The sequence below is a fragment of the Macrobrachium rosenbergii genome, chromosome 41, assembly GCF_040412425.1.
Source record: "Macrobrachium rosenbergii isolate ZJJX-2024 chromosome 41, ASM4041242v1, whole genome shotgun sequence".
In the NCBI taxonomy this organism is placed as follows: Eukaryota; Metazoa; Arthropoda; class Malacostraca; order Decapoda; family Palaemonidae; genus Macrobrachium; species Macrobrachium rosenbergii.
In genome coordinates this window covers 42692541-42707578 of record NC_089781.1, presented here as the reverse complement: position 1 = coordinate 42707578, position 15038 = coordinate 42692541, and the positions used below count along the sequence as shown (strand labels likewise).

Sequence of the window (15038 nt, the reverse complement as noted above, 5' to 3'; positions counted from 1 at the left end):
AAACAATAAAATACTGATCCAGAAAGCTACCAAAATCAGTAATAATACTTCATCGAAATCCAGTTTCTAACTGGCAAATTTAAGAACAAAGCTGCCAGCAACACCCGGTGTTTACTTGAGCGCGGCAGAAACAGACTGAGGTTGTATGCTAAGTCGTTTTTGCTATTCCCATGAGTGGGCGGGACCAGTCATCTGCACTAAACTTTGAAGCATTACCCACGAATTTTTTAATTTAAGCTGCCGTGCAAGAGGAAACAATAGCTATGTAATTACTTGGTAAGTTACTTATAAAAAACCATATATGTTAGGGATTTCTCGCAATTGGTCTACATTATACAGAGCTTTTCTTGATTTCAAGTTAAAATTTTGTTGCCACGTATTCACCTCCAATTTTTGTTGTATGCAGATGAAAATACTAATCTTCCCTTACAACAAAAATTGGAAATAAACACATGACAACACAATTTTAACTTGAAATTATAATCTCTATAATACAGCTTTATCCCTCAAGCTGGCAAAAACTCCTTACATGTATGGCTCTACTAAAATTCGTAGAGACAACACCTCACTTCACCAAACAGTAGCATCAATAAAATCTGCCACCCCCAAAGAAAAAACTTATACAATCTTAGCAAAATTGGGTATTTACTTTATACAGCTTTTCCATCACTCGCCCATTTCAAACATTCAATGGATTTTTTCCAATACCTTCCTCATTCACATACAGTACATCCTGCTGGATTAGGTATCAAAGTTTATACTGATGAAAAAAGAAGATAACCAAGTTGAGTGTCACTGACTCATATTTTAGTTAGGATGGTTAAACATACTGACAGACAATCAGAGTAGCTATGGGTCCCTCCTTAACTTTCATACTTGAAAAATTATACAGATACAGTATATGGAATTTTACGCAGTAATGCTACTAACCCCCATTACCATAGTATTATGGAAGAGATATGCAGATGCCATTTTTGCTCTTTTCAACACAATATAAAAACTGTATGTTAGGTACATTGCTTGAAAAAATTAATAGTATGAACTATCAATAAAGTTCAAAACTAAAAACAACAAGGAATCAACAATATATATACCTTTTCTTGACATTTGGGTGAACCAAAATACTGAGGGATGTGAAATAAAAACATATGTACAGGAAAGAGCCCTCACAGATGCTTGCTTACATTTTTTAATACCACAGTAAAAGATGAATATGTTGTACTAGTAGTTTTAATTCTGAGAACTTTAAGAATATGCAGTCCAAAATAAAGGAAGGTGTTAAGCACACAAAATTAGATTTAAGAAACTTGCATACAGTAATCAGAATGGTTCACAGATGGGGCTGTGGTCTTACTTACTTGAGGGAGACTAGGAAAAATTTGGATGTGTGCAAAAGTAACACATACGAGCAGTACAGTAAACATACAAGGCAGAAACAATATATCAGCTGTACACTGTCCGGATAAAAAGTATATGCTGAATTTAAAGGAGAGCAAATAGTATACAAAAGAATGACACAAACAAATAAAGAGTAACAGAAGGCACACTCATCAACTCACCACCCACAACAGTAGGAAATAAAACATCTAGCAGCCTAGATAACATCAACAAGTTAATTCTGAAATGAGTTAGCCCAAGGGGTAAAAGTCATGTAAACAGGGTCATGGAATGAAAATCATATCACAAAGACTCTCTGAAGATGACACAATAAGCTTTCATAAGCTAAGAACAGTATTATGTGAATTTTCATGTGTAAAAATGTATATATGTATAACAAAAGAATAGAAACTACTGGGATGTGACTGTTCTTAGATTTAAAAAAAAATAATAATAATAACTCTACATTACAAAATACAATGTATTTCCACAGCTCTAAGACAAGACACACCTTTTTGCCTTAGCATAGGCACTAATAAAATGCATTTCCCTACAGAAATGTGTCTGCTACATGAGTGAGTGGACTTAAGACTGTTAATGGGCAGCCATTCCTACACACTTCTAAACAATGAAGAACTGGCCTGAATGTAAGTTAGAAAAACCAACAGAACCTCTTTCATTGTATGTTTTATTACATATGGAACCGATAACATCCAGGGTACTGAGTTCAGTGTGCAAGTGTGATGGCCGTTAGTAACCAGGTCAATGGAGGAAGTAGTAAGTAAGCCTAGAGACTGAACTGTCCAAACACTACTTTATGCTAATCCTACTATGAGCAATGAAGGGGAACCTTGTGACTTATCAGTGTCACCTGCTTTTGTATTTAAATCAGCAATTTTTTTTATATGGGATTAATAAACTTCAAAAACTTGAATATCTAAATTTCATTTTGGTTCTAGCTTAATTCCTATTGCTAAGACCTAGGAAAGAGAAGCATCTGATGCTGGTACATTTCTTGGCCTTCTAATCTGCTGGTCTAACTGTGAGAAAAAAAACAGCTTCAAGAACTGCTAAAATAAGCAATTTGGTAAAATGCTGTCATGTGATACACAGACTTGCAGGAGGGCCTTGCTAAAAAAAAAAACATGCAACCTGAGAGAAAAGCTCTTAATTTTTAAACATTAAATGTCTGCACAATATCAAGAGAGCTGATACTGTACAGTTTAATGTCCCTTAGCTGCAAATTTACATAAGGTTCTATTCATACTTTTACCATCATCCCAGAAAGTCTGCCCAAACACAGGGCAGAGTATTACATATTTCAACACATCACCAGCCAGAGGAACATAAAGAGTGGGCTGAAAATGAAATTTGACTACAGGCCAGTCTTGGAACTGATTAGTCCCTTAGGGCACTGATTCATATTCAAGAGATTTCCAGTGTCACAGCAGAACAATTCTAGTCATAAAACAATAAGGAAGGAAAGTAAAAGTTTGGCCAGTCTCCTGTGATTCTTGGCTCTAAAAGTCCCAAAAGATACTGTGAACTCCACTGTCTCCTCTTGTTCTTTCTTAAACTGTCCATGAAACCTACCTTTCAGGAACCAATTCCATTGCTGGGAAAGATCCACCCTACAAGACTTTTATCCTCTACAAAATTTGCAGATAATGGTTACCAATAAAGGAAGAAGACCCTTCCTTAAGATTTTACTTCAAACCATTTTCAAGTTAGCAAATGCTTGTATAAATAAAAAATAACACAGTAAATATAACAAATGAGTACCAATATGCTGACAAGGCAGAATACAGTAGAAAATATAAACTACAGAAACATAACAGTTACAATAAACAGCAAATGAAAAAGTTTAGCAATTACATTTCATTCACTCCAAAGTCACAATAAAATGAGAAAAGACACAATTTGTCACTCAAAAGCATGGCAAAAGAAACAAGCAAAATTCACGAAAGGCATACCAAAGGTACATAAGTTTCCTCAGACCGGAAGATCAAAAGTAAAGTAACTTGCTACTGCTGGAGAAGATGGAGTTCCCACTGTGAAGCAGTATCTCACCATTACCACCAGCAACTACCATGTGATACCCAAATGGCAAGTATGCTAGTTTGGAATAGTCTACTTACTGCTGTACTGACAGTTATGCATTCAAACAAATCCAAATACCTTATGCCCTGAGGACAAACACTTTCCAAGCACTAAATGATGTTTTATAGTGCTGATAATTATGCAGTATAGATTATTAATATTCTTTTACAACAAAATACAATTTTTTAAAGGACAAAACTTAATTTTTTAATACAGCCCCACTACTTTATTATAGCTTATTGTGCCATCCACTGCAACTCTCAAGACACACTCCAAGTGGTAAGTGGAGTCATTCCCTTTGTAGTATGGACTTCCTGCAAGAAAAAAGGGGGAGGGAGGGATGCTTCCTGTATAGGAATTGGCTTTTGCATTACCGAAATCAGTTTTGTTTATAAATATATTTTTTGTTTTATAACACTCATTGTTTGAATATAGCCTGAGTTACTGTTTCAGTAGAAACATTTTCTATGACTTGTATAGATGAACCAAGGCCCTTAAGATCCATTGAGCTTCTGGAATAAGTGAAAGGTAGGAGAAAAGCTCTGACGACTAACAAGAGGTCATAAAATGGACTGGAGCCTTGTTAGTATGGTCTTGGGTTGTACTATTTGGGCTGGTCAATTAGATGTTCCACTTACTCAGTAAACAAAAGGTAAAAGTCATTACCCAAGAATACTACAGCAAGTCCAAGAGTAAACATAAAGCAACTTATGAATCAAGTTTGATGGAGACCATCATCAAAGTTTGGAAGCAAAGCTTATAACTGATGTTCATGTTCCATTCAAAATTCAGAGAAGAGGACGCAGCCCAAATTTTGTGATTACCAACCTTCAAACTGGATTCTTGGAACTCAGAAATATATAGCCAGAAGTCTTAATATTACCTGTCTCAGTCAAATAATGTAATACAGTATACTATTTTCAGAAACTTTCGCTTCAATACCAGTAAATAAAAACAATTACGATTCCCCTTCTGAGGATCTGATATTCCTAAAATAGGTCCTCACAGTTCTGACTGAGCTGATAAAGAGGGAATGACAAACATTAATGATGCTTGAAGTTGGAAAGAAACTGTCTGTGTCTTTACAATGTAGCCTGATCTGCTGCTCTGCCAGTTCTCAAGTGCGTAATACTTTGCTGGAAAGGGCATGAATCTTACTTTCCCAACTAGCAGATGCAAGAGATAACAAGATGGTAGTCTTATGGTTAGATTTTTTGAAAGGATTGCTCCAGGGGTAGTTGGATGTCTAGATTCAGATTTGAGGGTTCCAGCTGTACATTTCTATCACTCTACTTATCTATTTTTGCATGGCCAGTAGTGATATTACTCACAAATTAGGCTGGTGATCTGTTTCAATATGAGGCTATGTTAAGGTAAATGTTAAATATTTATATTAAATGACCTCTTGATTAGTGGCTTTCCAAGACTGATGGTATCTGCTTACTTTTGATTGTACTGCTTCTTATCTTTTTATATACTTCCCCTAAATGGAGTACAGTATATCTAGTGCACTATATAAGGTTGGCATGGTCTCCTTTTCCTATAGTAAACTGACATTTCATGAATGCTAAAATTTTCCAGGTTTTATTTCTAACTTTGTACAGCACATTGTTTATAGGGTTGTAAGTCACTGGTGAATATGACTTCTAGATCTTTCTCATGATGAAAACTCCCTATCTTCTTGAGAAGGTCATGCTTGGAATTCTTGTTTTTGTACCCTTTGTGCACAACTCTGCACGTACCGAAGCTGAATAGCATCTGTCATTTACTGACCACTAACCCATTTTCTTGTATTACTGCAACTATTATATTGCTGTGGCATTATCAGCAAACTTATTTATTTTGATTGTTAGTTGTAAGTCCACATTATTCATGTAGATTATGAACAGCTAAAGGACCTTGCAGCATACAGTAAAGCCCCATATTCGCGGGGGATGTGTACCGCAAACCCCCCCCCCTCGAATAGCTAAAATCCGCGAATACTTAAAACCCCCTCTAAAAACACCTAGAACTGCCTATTTTGATAGTTTAAAAACATGAAAAACTCTCTAAAAATGCTTATACCTAAGTATTTTAATAGTTTTATCAAAAGAGTGCATTTAGTCATGAAAATGATATGGAAATACAGTGATTAAAGAACATTTCTCAGTGGAAAATGCTGCGAATGGGTGAATTTTCCACAAATGATGGGTAGATACGTTCCACAGAGAAATCTACAAATGTGAGTCCGCAAATCGTGAGAACGCGAATACAGGGGGTTTACTGTACTCTGGGGTGCAGCACACCACTTGTGACATTTTACCAAAGAGAGGATGTCCAATTTATGAAAACTGTTTTCTGTTACTTAGCCAGTCTTCCATTCAAATAACCTAGACATATGCCTCCACTTTCAAAAACCTGCGATCAGAGTTCATCTTTGTTTCTTAACAGCAGACACAGACAATTTCTTTGAGTGTCAAAGTAACAGTAGGAAATATGTTACCTGCAGAACAGGAGCTTAGAGTGTATTAGTGCCTCTTCTACTATACTAGTTTGTAGAATACTCATTATTTACAAATAACCTAAAAAATATAGTAGAAGAAGCTCAAGTTATGGGAACTAATAGAAGTGAGGTTGCAGTGCATCTCGTCCCAGTTTGGCATGGTTCTTGGAATATTATCCAAAAGTATTAGCTAGCCTGAAAACTACTTAGGCTCAGCATTATGTATTGCCACAAAACCATTGCCATGTTGGTTGAGATGCAGATTTTGTTCAGCACTGGTCTCATCAAAGATGAGGGTAGAATGGTATATACTTTTAGGTTACCCTTGGAAACAATGAATGCACTGCTTGCTCACACTACCTACTCCAGAAGTGCTTAACAGTTTAACAGCCTGTTGTTTAGGTAGGATGCAAACAGCCAAACCAAGGAGTGCCTTATGACTTCAACAACCTCCTGCATATCTTTGTGTGGAGAGACCATTTGGTATGAAGGACTTGACCCTGCCTGCTAAGTGTATTGACCATCGGTGACTTTGTTCCTTTGTGGGGTTGTATGACACAGTGTCCATGATTTTGTTTGACAAGTTGGCTCAAAGAGCAAGGAAATGCCTTAAACTACAAAATATTGATGTGCAGTTCTCTTATCTCTGAAGAACAAGGTCTGATGCTACTAAATCTAGCATGAGGATGCCCCTAACCTCTCAAGGCATCTGTGAATAACAGCAGGTCTGGAGCAGAAGGCATGAGGGGAACTCCTACATTACACTCCTTGAATTTTGCCATCAACCAAGGTCTGCCTAAACCTCTTACGATATTGGAACAATTATAATATATTGATAAAATGTGACAGATCACTTCTTGTTTAGTTGCAGCTGAAGGGATCTTAAGCCTCAATTGGATCTGTAGCACCAGCTTTCTGAAGGTGGTTAGATAGTCCCATAGTTTTAACCATAACTTTGCTGGAGGGATTGGAAATTCAAGGAACTCCTGCAAAAGGGGCTGTTGTATGGATCTTTGGATGGTGAAACACAGTGTGGGGATGCAGTGTCCAACACAGCCATCTAGCTTGAGGGGAAGAATCAAGAATTGGCAAAATTTTGGAGCTGAAGCTGCCATCAGTAGACAGTTGTCAAGATATCTCAACAGCCTTGTACCCTGCCTGTGGGGGCCATGAGCAATAACCAATGAATAAGGATTCAATAGTACACATCCCCAAGGTCCACAGATGCTAAAATGGCATCCTTTCAAATGGAGCGATGAACCGACGTCAATGTCTTAATCTGGAAATGCATTAACTTTGGAAACTAGAAAATATAAATTAAATAAAGATAGAAATCCACAAATCACTGCAAACCCCCATCATTATGAAAGACAAAGTAAATAAACAGATGAATGAAAATGGTTGGTACAACACATAAAATGCAATGTAATGCAAATCCTGGAAGAGTAACTTACACTGCATCTGAACACAATGGATTCGCACAGAAGAATGAAGCCTAGGTGGACTATGGCAAGTTGTCTTTGCCTTTCAGGATCTAATAAGTTGGTGCAACTGGGGAGCTATTTTCAAAAAGTAAGGCTATCTGTGGTTAATGGGTTAATTCACAAAAACATGTTTTGATTTGTCAAAAATTTTATTAATAGTCTGAAGTTGATGATGCATCTCAAACTCCCTCAGGCCTTCGGGGCTACTAACAGTAGAAGCCTTGAAGGTTGTCCATCATTCGTCCTACAGGTCATCTTCATCATCAAACTTACCTTACTGTCTAGCATGAGGATCCTCTGCAAATTCCTCAATAGATCTCAAACTGATTTAGCTTTGATGCCAAAGTGTTTGGTTATCACAAGAAAAAACAACAGTAACATTCTTTCAAGGTTGTTACTATCCATTATTCCATACCTGTCTTAACGGTGAGTGCAAAAAGTTCTGGGGACAAACCCCACTGATCATCTGCCCCTCCTAGGGTATGGCAGTAAACACTTGGCCTCAGGAGTTGAAGGCCTGTTTTGATTTGTTAGACAGGATCACTTGGTTAATGTCTCAAAAAGCCTATAAGAATATATTCCCTTGGTACAAGATCAGGAAAAAGACTTGAGGGAGTCTTGATTACTATGACTGCCAGGGGCTGAGATGGCCTTGTAGACACTGAGCTACCTTAGAATATCATAGCAGCTGTTAAATATCTCCCTTACTTAGGAAGCCAGGAACAAGTGTCAGTCCAGGCAAATAATTTTGGGCAAGTTCTGAACCTGAGGAATACAGGTGTGGCCTTAGATAGATACGCCATGCATGCAGCTCCAGCCAAATGCATGACTCCCTACAGGTGAGTTGCCCATGCAGGAGGGGGTGAGAATTCTACCAAGCAGCAAAAAAGTGAATGAACAGTGCATGCAACTTCAGCCAGGTAAGCCAAGTGAATGAGAAGTGCACTTGTCATACAGTACAGGTGAGCTGCTTACAAGAGCTGTCTCTATTGGTCATTAAAGGTGAACAACATAAGTGACTAACAGACTTAGCAAGGGAAAAGCAGTTCAAGTACAAAAGTTAAGTTAAGTATACCTTAGTTTAACCAGACCACTGAGCTGATTAACAGCTCTCCTAGGGCTGGCCCAAAGGATTAGATTTATTTTATGTGGCTAAGAACCAATTGGTTACCTAGCAACGGGACCTTCAGCTTATTGTGGAATCCGAACCACATTATAATGAGAAATGAATTTCTATCACCAGAAATAAATTTCTCTAATTCTTCATTGGCTGGTCGGAGAATTGAAAGCGGGCCCAGCAGAGTGCTAGCCGAGAACGATACCAACCCATCCAATGAGGAACTACAGTGCAAGTACAAGTCACCATGAGCAACAGTGGGATACTCGTCTCAAGTTCTATGAGTGAGCATGCACCATGAGCAGTAGTATACAGAGCTTGGATAAGAGTAAGAAAACTGCACTGCTATACCCAGTTGAGCTGCTGGTAATGCATGAATGATAAGCAACATGAGATAATCTGAATCACATGTAGAGAAGCATCTAAGTGACCTATGCTTGTCAGTTTTAGCCTTGTGTCTTGAGCTGTGAGTGTGTATGTGTGTGTAAGACTATGAACAGAAGAGTCCTTAGCCAGCAGATGTTTGCTTGTTTCATAAGAGTGAGTGGACACATGGGAGCAACTGAAGGATGAATCATGTCTTCTTACAGAGATATCACTGCCCAGACCATGACTGCTACAGGAGGAATAACTAGAAGAGGAAGGTGCAGTACAACATGCACCCTATCAAGGCGACAGAAGTGTTCAAGATGCTTTTGAGGGAGGTGAGGTCTGAAGTGACAGTATTATATCAGAAGAGTGTTGGGGTTGGCAACTTGTAAACTTTTGGTGTTAGGTAGGAATGACGTGAATCTCGGCATTAGTAAAGAATACAGCAAAGTCTACTGGAAAAGATCTCTTGCTATGATGGAGAAGGCTATGATTCTTATAGCCAAAAAAAGGTAGCAAAATCCTTGGGTAAATTGTGCATGTGCTTATTTAAGCTCTGCTCTAACTTTTTATGCAACATGGAAAAAGATAGCTCTTTGACTAACCCATCTTCCAAGATTTAGAGGAGGACTCAGATGGAGCAGAATCAGGACCAGAAACCCTTGATGAAGCTTTAGATGAAGTTGGCATAGATGGGGGGTCACTAAAACTTTAGGTGCCAACAACAGACCTCCCTCCCTCTGACACAATGTAATGCCTATAGTGTCTCCAACTGCTATGAAGCCACCATCAAGCTTGGATCCAATGCTTACATGCATTGCATGAAAGCTCAAGAAAGCACACCTAACCTCTGGAAACACTGGACATCAAAAGGGGTCTTTATCTGTGTCAGCCATGAAAATATAGCATTAATTTTTTTAAATAACAACAACAATATTAACAAGAATGCTCAACAAAATTGTTATTAACAATTACAACCAAAAGTTGCAATGATAATATTGGTATCAGAGCATGAAGATACACCAATTCCACAATTTTACATAAGCAATTATACAATAAAGTGATTCTCAAAGACTAGAAAAAGCACAAGTTTCAAGTACAGTATATCTATTTATCATTTAAAACAAAGATAAATGTGAAAAGTGATGCTGAAATGAAACATAACTTTGCACTTAAAGAACCATCCACCAATATGTACTAGGAAAAACACAACTGATGAATCAAATGAATTATATGTTAACCAACAGTAATGATGCATTACCAAGGAAAATAAACTGGTAGTATTTATGAATGATAAATTTCAAAAGTATAAGAAATGAGTGTAGTAAATCACATAAATCTGGGAGCAGGATTGCTGGATGTATATGGAGAACTAAGTACATGCTGTAATGACTACCTGCTATCAGAAACACTTTGGAGCTGGATGCATATTCCATCCTGTATGAAGAAATGTTTTTGAGAGTGTCTGAGGATTGTGGTAGATTGCACAGTGGACCAAGACAAAATAATGGGTTTGTGATACAAGAAATGTTGTTTGTGCTATAGTAAGTTATTTGACCCTCTTCCCTAATTCCTTTTAGCTTTCCTTAAGCAATAAAACCTCTGAGTATACGGGAAGGCGCAAGAGGAAAAAGGAGTTTCCATTCAGTCTGGGCAAAGCTCTCTCTCAGAAATTCTAACATGGATACATCACACTGTCATTCTACCCTTTCAGTCACATGAAAGATACTGGAAATGAAACTAGTGTATTAATGATATCCTCCAAACAATAAAAAAACATTAAATACATCATAATGTTAGTAACACCAACAGGCTATTTTCTTAAAATTGCCCCATTATTTATACTACTAGATAAAAAATATATAAGTAAAGCCATAAAAATGTTACTCTTTTCACTTCTAGGGAGTTGTTATTGAAAATACTAACTCCCAAATTACAGTAATCTATCTAATACAAAAGAACAACTCAATAGTTTATTTATCTGGGATAAATTATCTTTGCATTCAGCTTACTAAAACCAGATTTTCAGAAAAAGTTAATTCAATACTGTTTCTATTACTGTGAGTTAAAAGAAGATTATCTAATCTCCATTCATTATTACATATATTACCACATATTTTCAAATCTTTTTGGTCCTTGACAACGTTACATAAGTACAGTATATCATATAAGGATAAAAAATCATACTAAAAAGGTAAAAAAAATAGTGTTAAAAAAGTTTGGTATGGTACATTTCTATTAAGCTTATAGTGAATTCACTTGGCAGCTAAAGGGAATTCACTGTGCTATATAGCATGCACTTGAACCATGAAAATGCTGATCTAATTAAACAATACTAAGAGCATTGGTCTTACAGTTGAGAAGCTGTTTCAGAGATGTGATCTAAATCTTCCTCTCCAAGGGTGAGTGTTTCATCCTGAACAGATTCTATTGTGGTCCTGGTGAAGAATGCATCAAAGGTTTCATCATCTGCTTGGGGTACTGAAACACTTGTTCCCTCGATGGCAACATCTGATAAAAAAAATTATTACAAAATTATACTAAACAGAATACTGTAGATAGGTTTTACATTTTAAAGCAGGATTTTTCATTAAAGAATAAAACCATGAAAAAAGGTATACCTGTAGTTGAAATCCTCCAGATCATAATTACACCCATAATAATTATCTCAACAGACTGGGTTAACAAAGATCCTATGCCTCTAACCAAAAAATTTGGTTTCACTTTACTACTTTAATTCACAATTATATCATGTCTACAAAATGGAAAAATACAGGAACTGTACGTATCATTTTACAAGCTGTAAACACACTGAATCTGAGGGGACTGCATAAGGGTAACTGTGCTCAGCTTGGTTAGAATACAGCATCCTACATGAGGTTAGGTTAGGATGCATTAGTCAGAAGCAGTTAGGTTAGGTGTTGGCATTCATATTGGGAGTCATTTGGTATTTTGTAAATATTCACTGAAGACTGTAATACAAAATACTATCAATCTCATTTGCTGTCCTGGTATCCAAAATTTGGGGTCTCATGTGTATTTTTGTTATCAGTATTGCAATCAACATTTAAATGATTAAAAAAAATGTAGTACCCTTCAGGTCTCATTAGTAAGATTAATTTTTCTTAAGCATACAGTATACACATTTTTCATTTCACATGAAAAGAAATATATGCTCATCATTATCAACAATATCAAACAATCTGGTAAAGAAACAGATGTGAAATTTGTACTCTCCACTGTCATCTGTCTTGTGTATTTCTGCCTGAATCCATATCTGGTCTTAGTCTTCATGTATAACATTTTTCCACTATTTTCTGGGTTTTCCTAGTGTTCTTTGTCCTGCTACTTCTGTATCTATCAGTATGACTTTTCTGAGAAACATAATGCAAATGAAGAATTAGTAGAAAGAAGTGCTATTAAGAGGCTGGAAAAACTAAGATCTAAAAGAATGAAATGGCTTGGAAGCAGCACAACAAAGAACCCAGGAAATCATGGAGAAGTGGAATAGATGAAGACCTACACCTGAAAGGAGTCAGGAAGAAAGTGAACAGGGCAGAGAAGAATGGTAAAAACTCAATTTATATCTAATCCCCTAAAGGGAAAAGCTAACATATAACCAATTATGACGATGATGATGATCCTCACCATTATTCACCACATGGCCAGAATATTTCAATATCTGAGATCTGAGTCTGTAAAAATACCACAGCTTCCTGTAATTTATCACTGTTTTCAAAATACTAAGGAGGGTAAATAACTCCAAGTGAAAGAAAGGGTTTGTGCAAAAGTTGGTGAAAAATCATGATAAAAACTGATTTAAGAATAGTCAATTACTGCAACAGTGAAGTATAACACATACAGTATAAGAATTTTAAGAAGTTAAAAGTGTATCTGGTCACAAAAAGATTTCTGTAATACAATCCAAATTATGCTTAAATGCTGGATAATGATTTAAAAAATACAGCTTTGTTAGTAACATAAAATGGAGGGGTTCAATAAAATATATTTGAGATAATTCAAGTGTTCCTCAAGGTAGTGTTTTTGGACTTTGCCTAATGAATATTAGTAGTCTCATCCCTATGATAAAAACCTGCAAGAGTTGTTTGCACCTCAATGTACCTAATACCAACACCCAGTTGACATAAAGATTACTCCTACAATATAAGAAAGCAGAGACAACAGTGATTTTGTGGACCAGCACTTTAACTTGTGCTTTCTTGGCACTTGCTTTATGGGACATCCAATGGGAAGAAAGTTTGGACAGAGCCTCTCTAGTCTTTGGCTCTTTAAAGATTAAGACAAATCCCTCCAACAGGGCAAAGGAGAGGTTACTTTTTGTTTTAAGCACGTTTTGTGAAAGACTGGCAAGCAAAAGGTACAGCGGTTTGGTTCTTGCTACCTGGCAGCTTGTGTCTTTGCTACAGAGATGCAGGAGACAAACCTTACTGATTTCCAATCCTTGGTATGAGTGACTTCCTAGAGAAAGCATGATCTTTCCTGACTGTCTAAAAGATGTAAAACCCAAGAGACATACAATCTTCTGAGGAACCTCCTTTATTGAAATACTGACATAACCATTTAAGTTCCTCTTAAGACCCCATATAGATTAATAAAGCTTAAAGAGCCAAGGAGACCTCTACTGTATCCCTTAAAAGCTAAGTTTAATTTAGATGCCCCAAGAATAGGATAAAACCAGCTAAGATGAGAAGAGGGACACTGTGAATCACTATCTTTTTTGCAGTACCAAGTACAGAGGAAGTTCTGTTTTGCTTAGTAGAGGCTGACAGCAGAAACTCTTAAAGGTTTGATTTGAGTTTCATTTCAGGAGATCTTGGCTACTAAGGCAAGTACTGGGGCACTTGCAGTCAATCAGAACTTAAGACAGCTAAAGGAGGGAGTTTGACTTGTTGGACAGGAAAATAAAGCAATCAAGAAAATATAGGAGATGAAGTGTAAGGATCTATAGGTGAAACTGGGAGAAAACCACAAGGCTGCACTAAGAAGAAAGAGTTAGAAAGGTTGGACAACAAGTCTGGAGAAGGTAAAGTAAAAAGCTGTAAAGTGGGTACAGCTACGGTGCAAATGGGCACTGCAAACATCCAGTAGTAATGTCTACAATGCATCATGTGAGATGTAAAGATGGCACTACCCTCCTAATGGGGTCTTCAGTGTTTGGAGACAACTTCAACTGTCCCTGCTGAAAAACTTCTACCTACGAGCCTTTGCTGGATAACCTTAAAGTGTGAAGTTATAACATCTCCAGGTTCCCAGGGAATTGGGAAAAATGGTCTTGACACAGAAGCTTTTCCAAAATGGGAAGGCTATGAAGTCTATCAGCAGGGATAGGAAGTTGGTGAACCATTTTTGATGTGACCAAAGTGGTGTCTCTAGAACCATCAACAGGTACTTGACGCTACATATTTTGTTTTATACCATCCTGCTCAAAACAAATTGGAGAAAAGGCACACACTGCCAGGCTGTCCCATGCATCCATCTCAGAGGAAGGTAAAGAAATGTAGGCTGATGATATACTACAATGATTAAGGCAGTAAACAAGAAGGCACACTGAGTAGAACATGACTAGAAGGCTTATAAGCTTTTCTTAATCTTGCAGAACAGAAGCTGGGTGGAGGGATACTTTGGTACAGAGTTTAGGATGAGAAGCAGAGACAATGCTGTTCTGTTCTTGATGTCTATCCTGTTTATCAATCATAAAGGCTCCTTTGTTACTGAGATTGAAGACAAATACTAAACAAACAAAATTGAAAATGGATGGATTCATAAACAAATAAAATTTTCCTAGGGGAGGTGGAAGAGTGAGGCCTGAGTGAAGCCTCTTCCTTGAAGACAAGGTTAAGTTAAACTCAAGACAGGTGAGGAGTATGAGAGATGAGAGAGCATCAGAGAAAAAGTTAAATCTGAAATGTGTACAGCCACACGGCACTTCTCAGTGGACTGTGGGAACTTAATCAGAGACTAGTGATGCCTGAATGGCTTGCAAAGCATTCAACAGAGCAACAGGTCAGTCATAATAACTGTGGACAGGTGCAACTTGAAAAAAGGCAAACCAACTTAGAAAACTAACTTTGGTCTGCTGATAAACCAA

At 37.1% G+C, this 15038-nt stretch overlaps 1 protein-coding gene across 8 annotated transcripts in view; it reads right to left on the bottom strand.

Annotated features, from left to right (window-relative positions):
* Svil (Supervillin) overlaps nt 1-15038 on the bottom strand; it is a 273565-nt gene that overhangs the window by 144121 nt on the left and 114406 nt on the right. For all 8 annotated transcript variants that reach the window (XM_067084305.1, XM_067084306.1, XM_067084308.1 and 5 more), the window contains one exon: nt 11284-11440. In XM_067084305.1, the coding sequence (XP_066940406.1) occupies nt 11284-11440 (157 nt within the window). The remainder of the gene's footprint in view (nt 1-11283; nt 11441-15038) is intronic.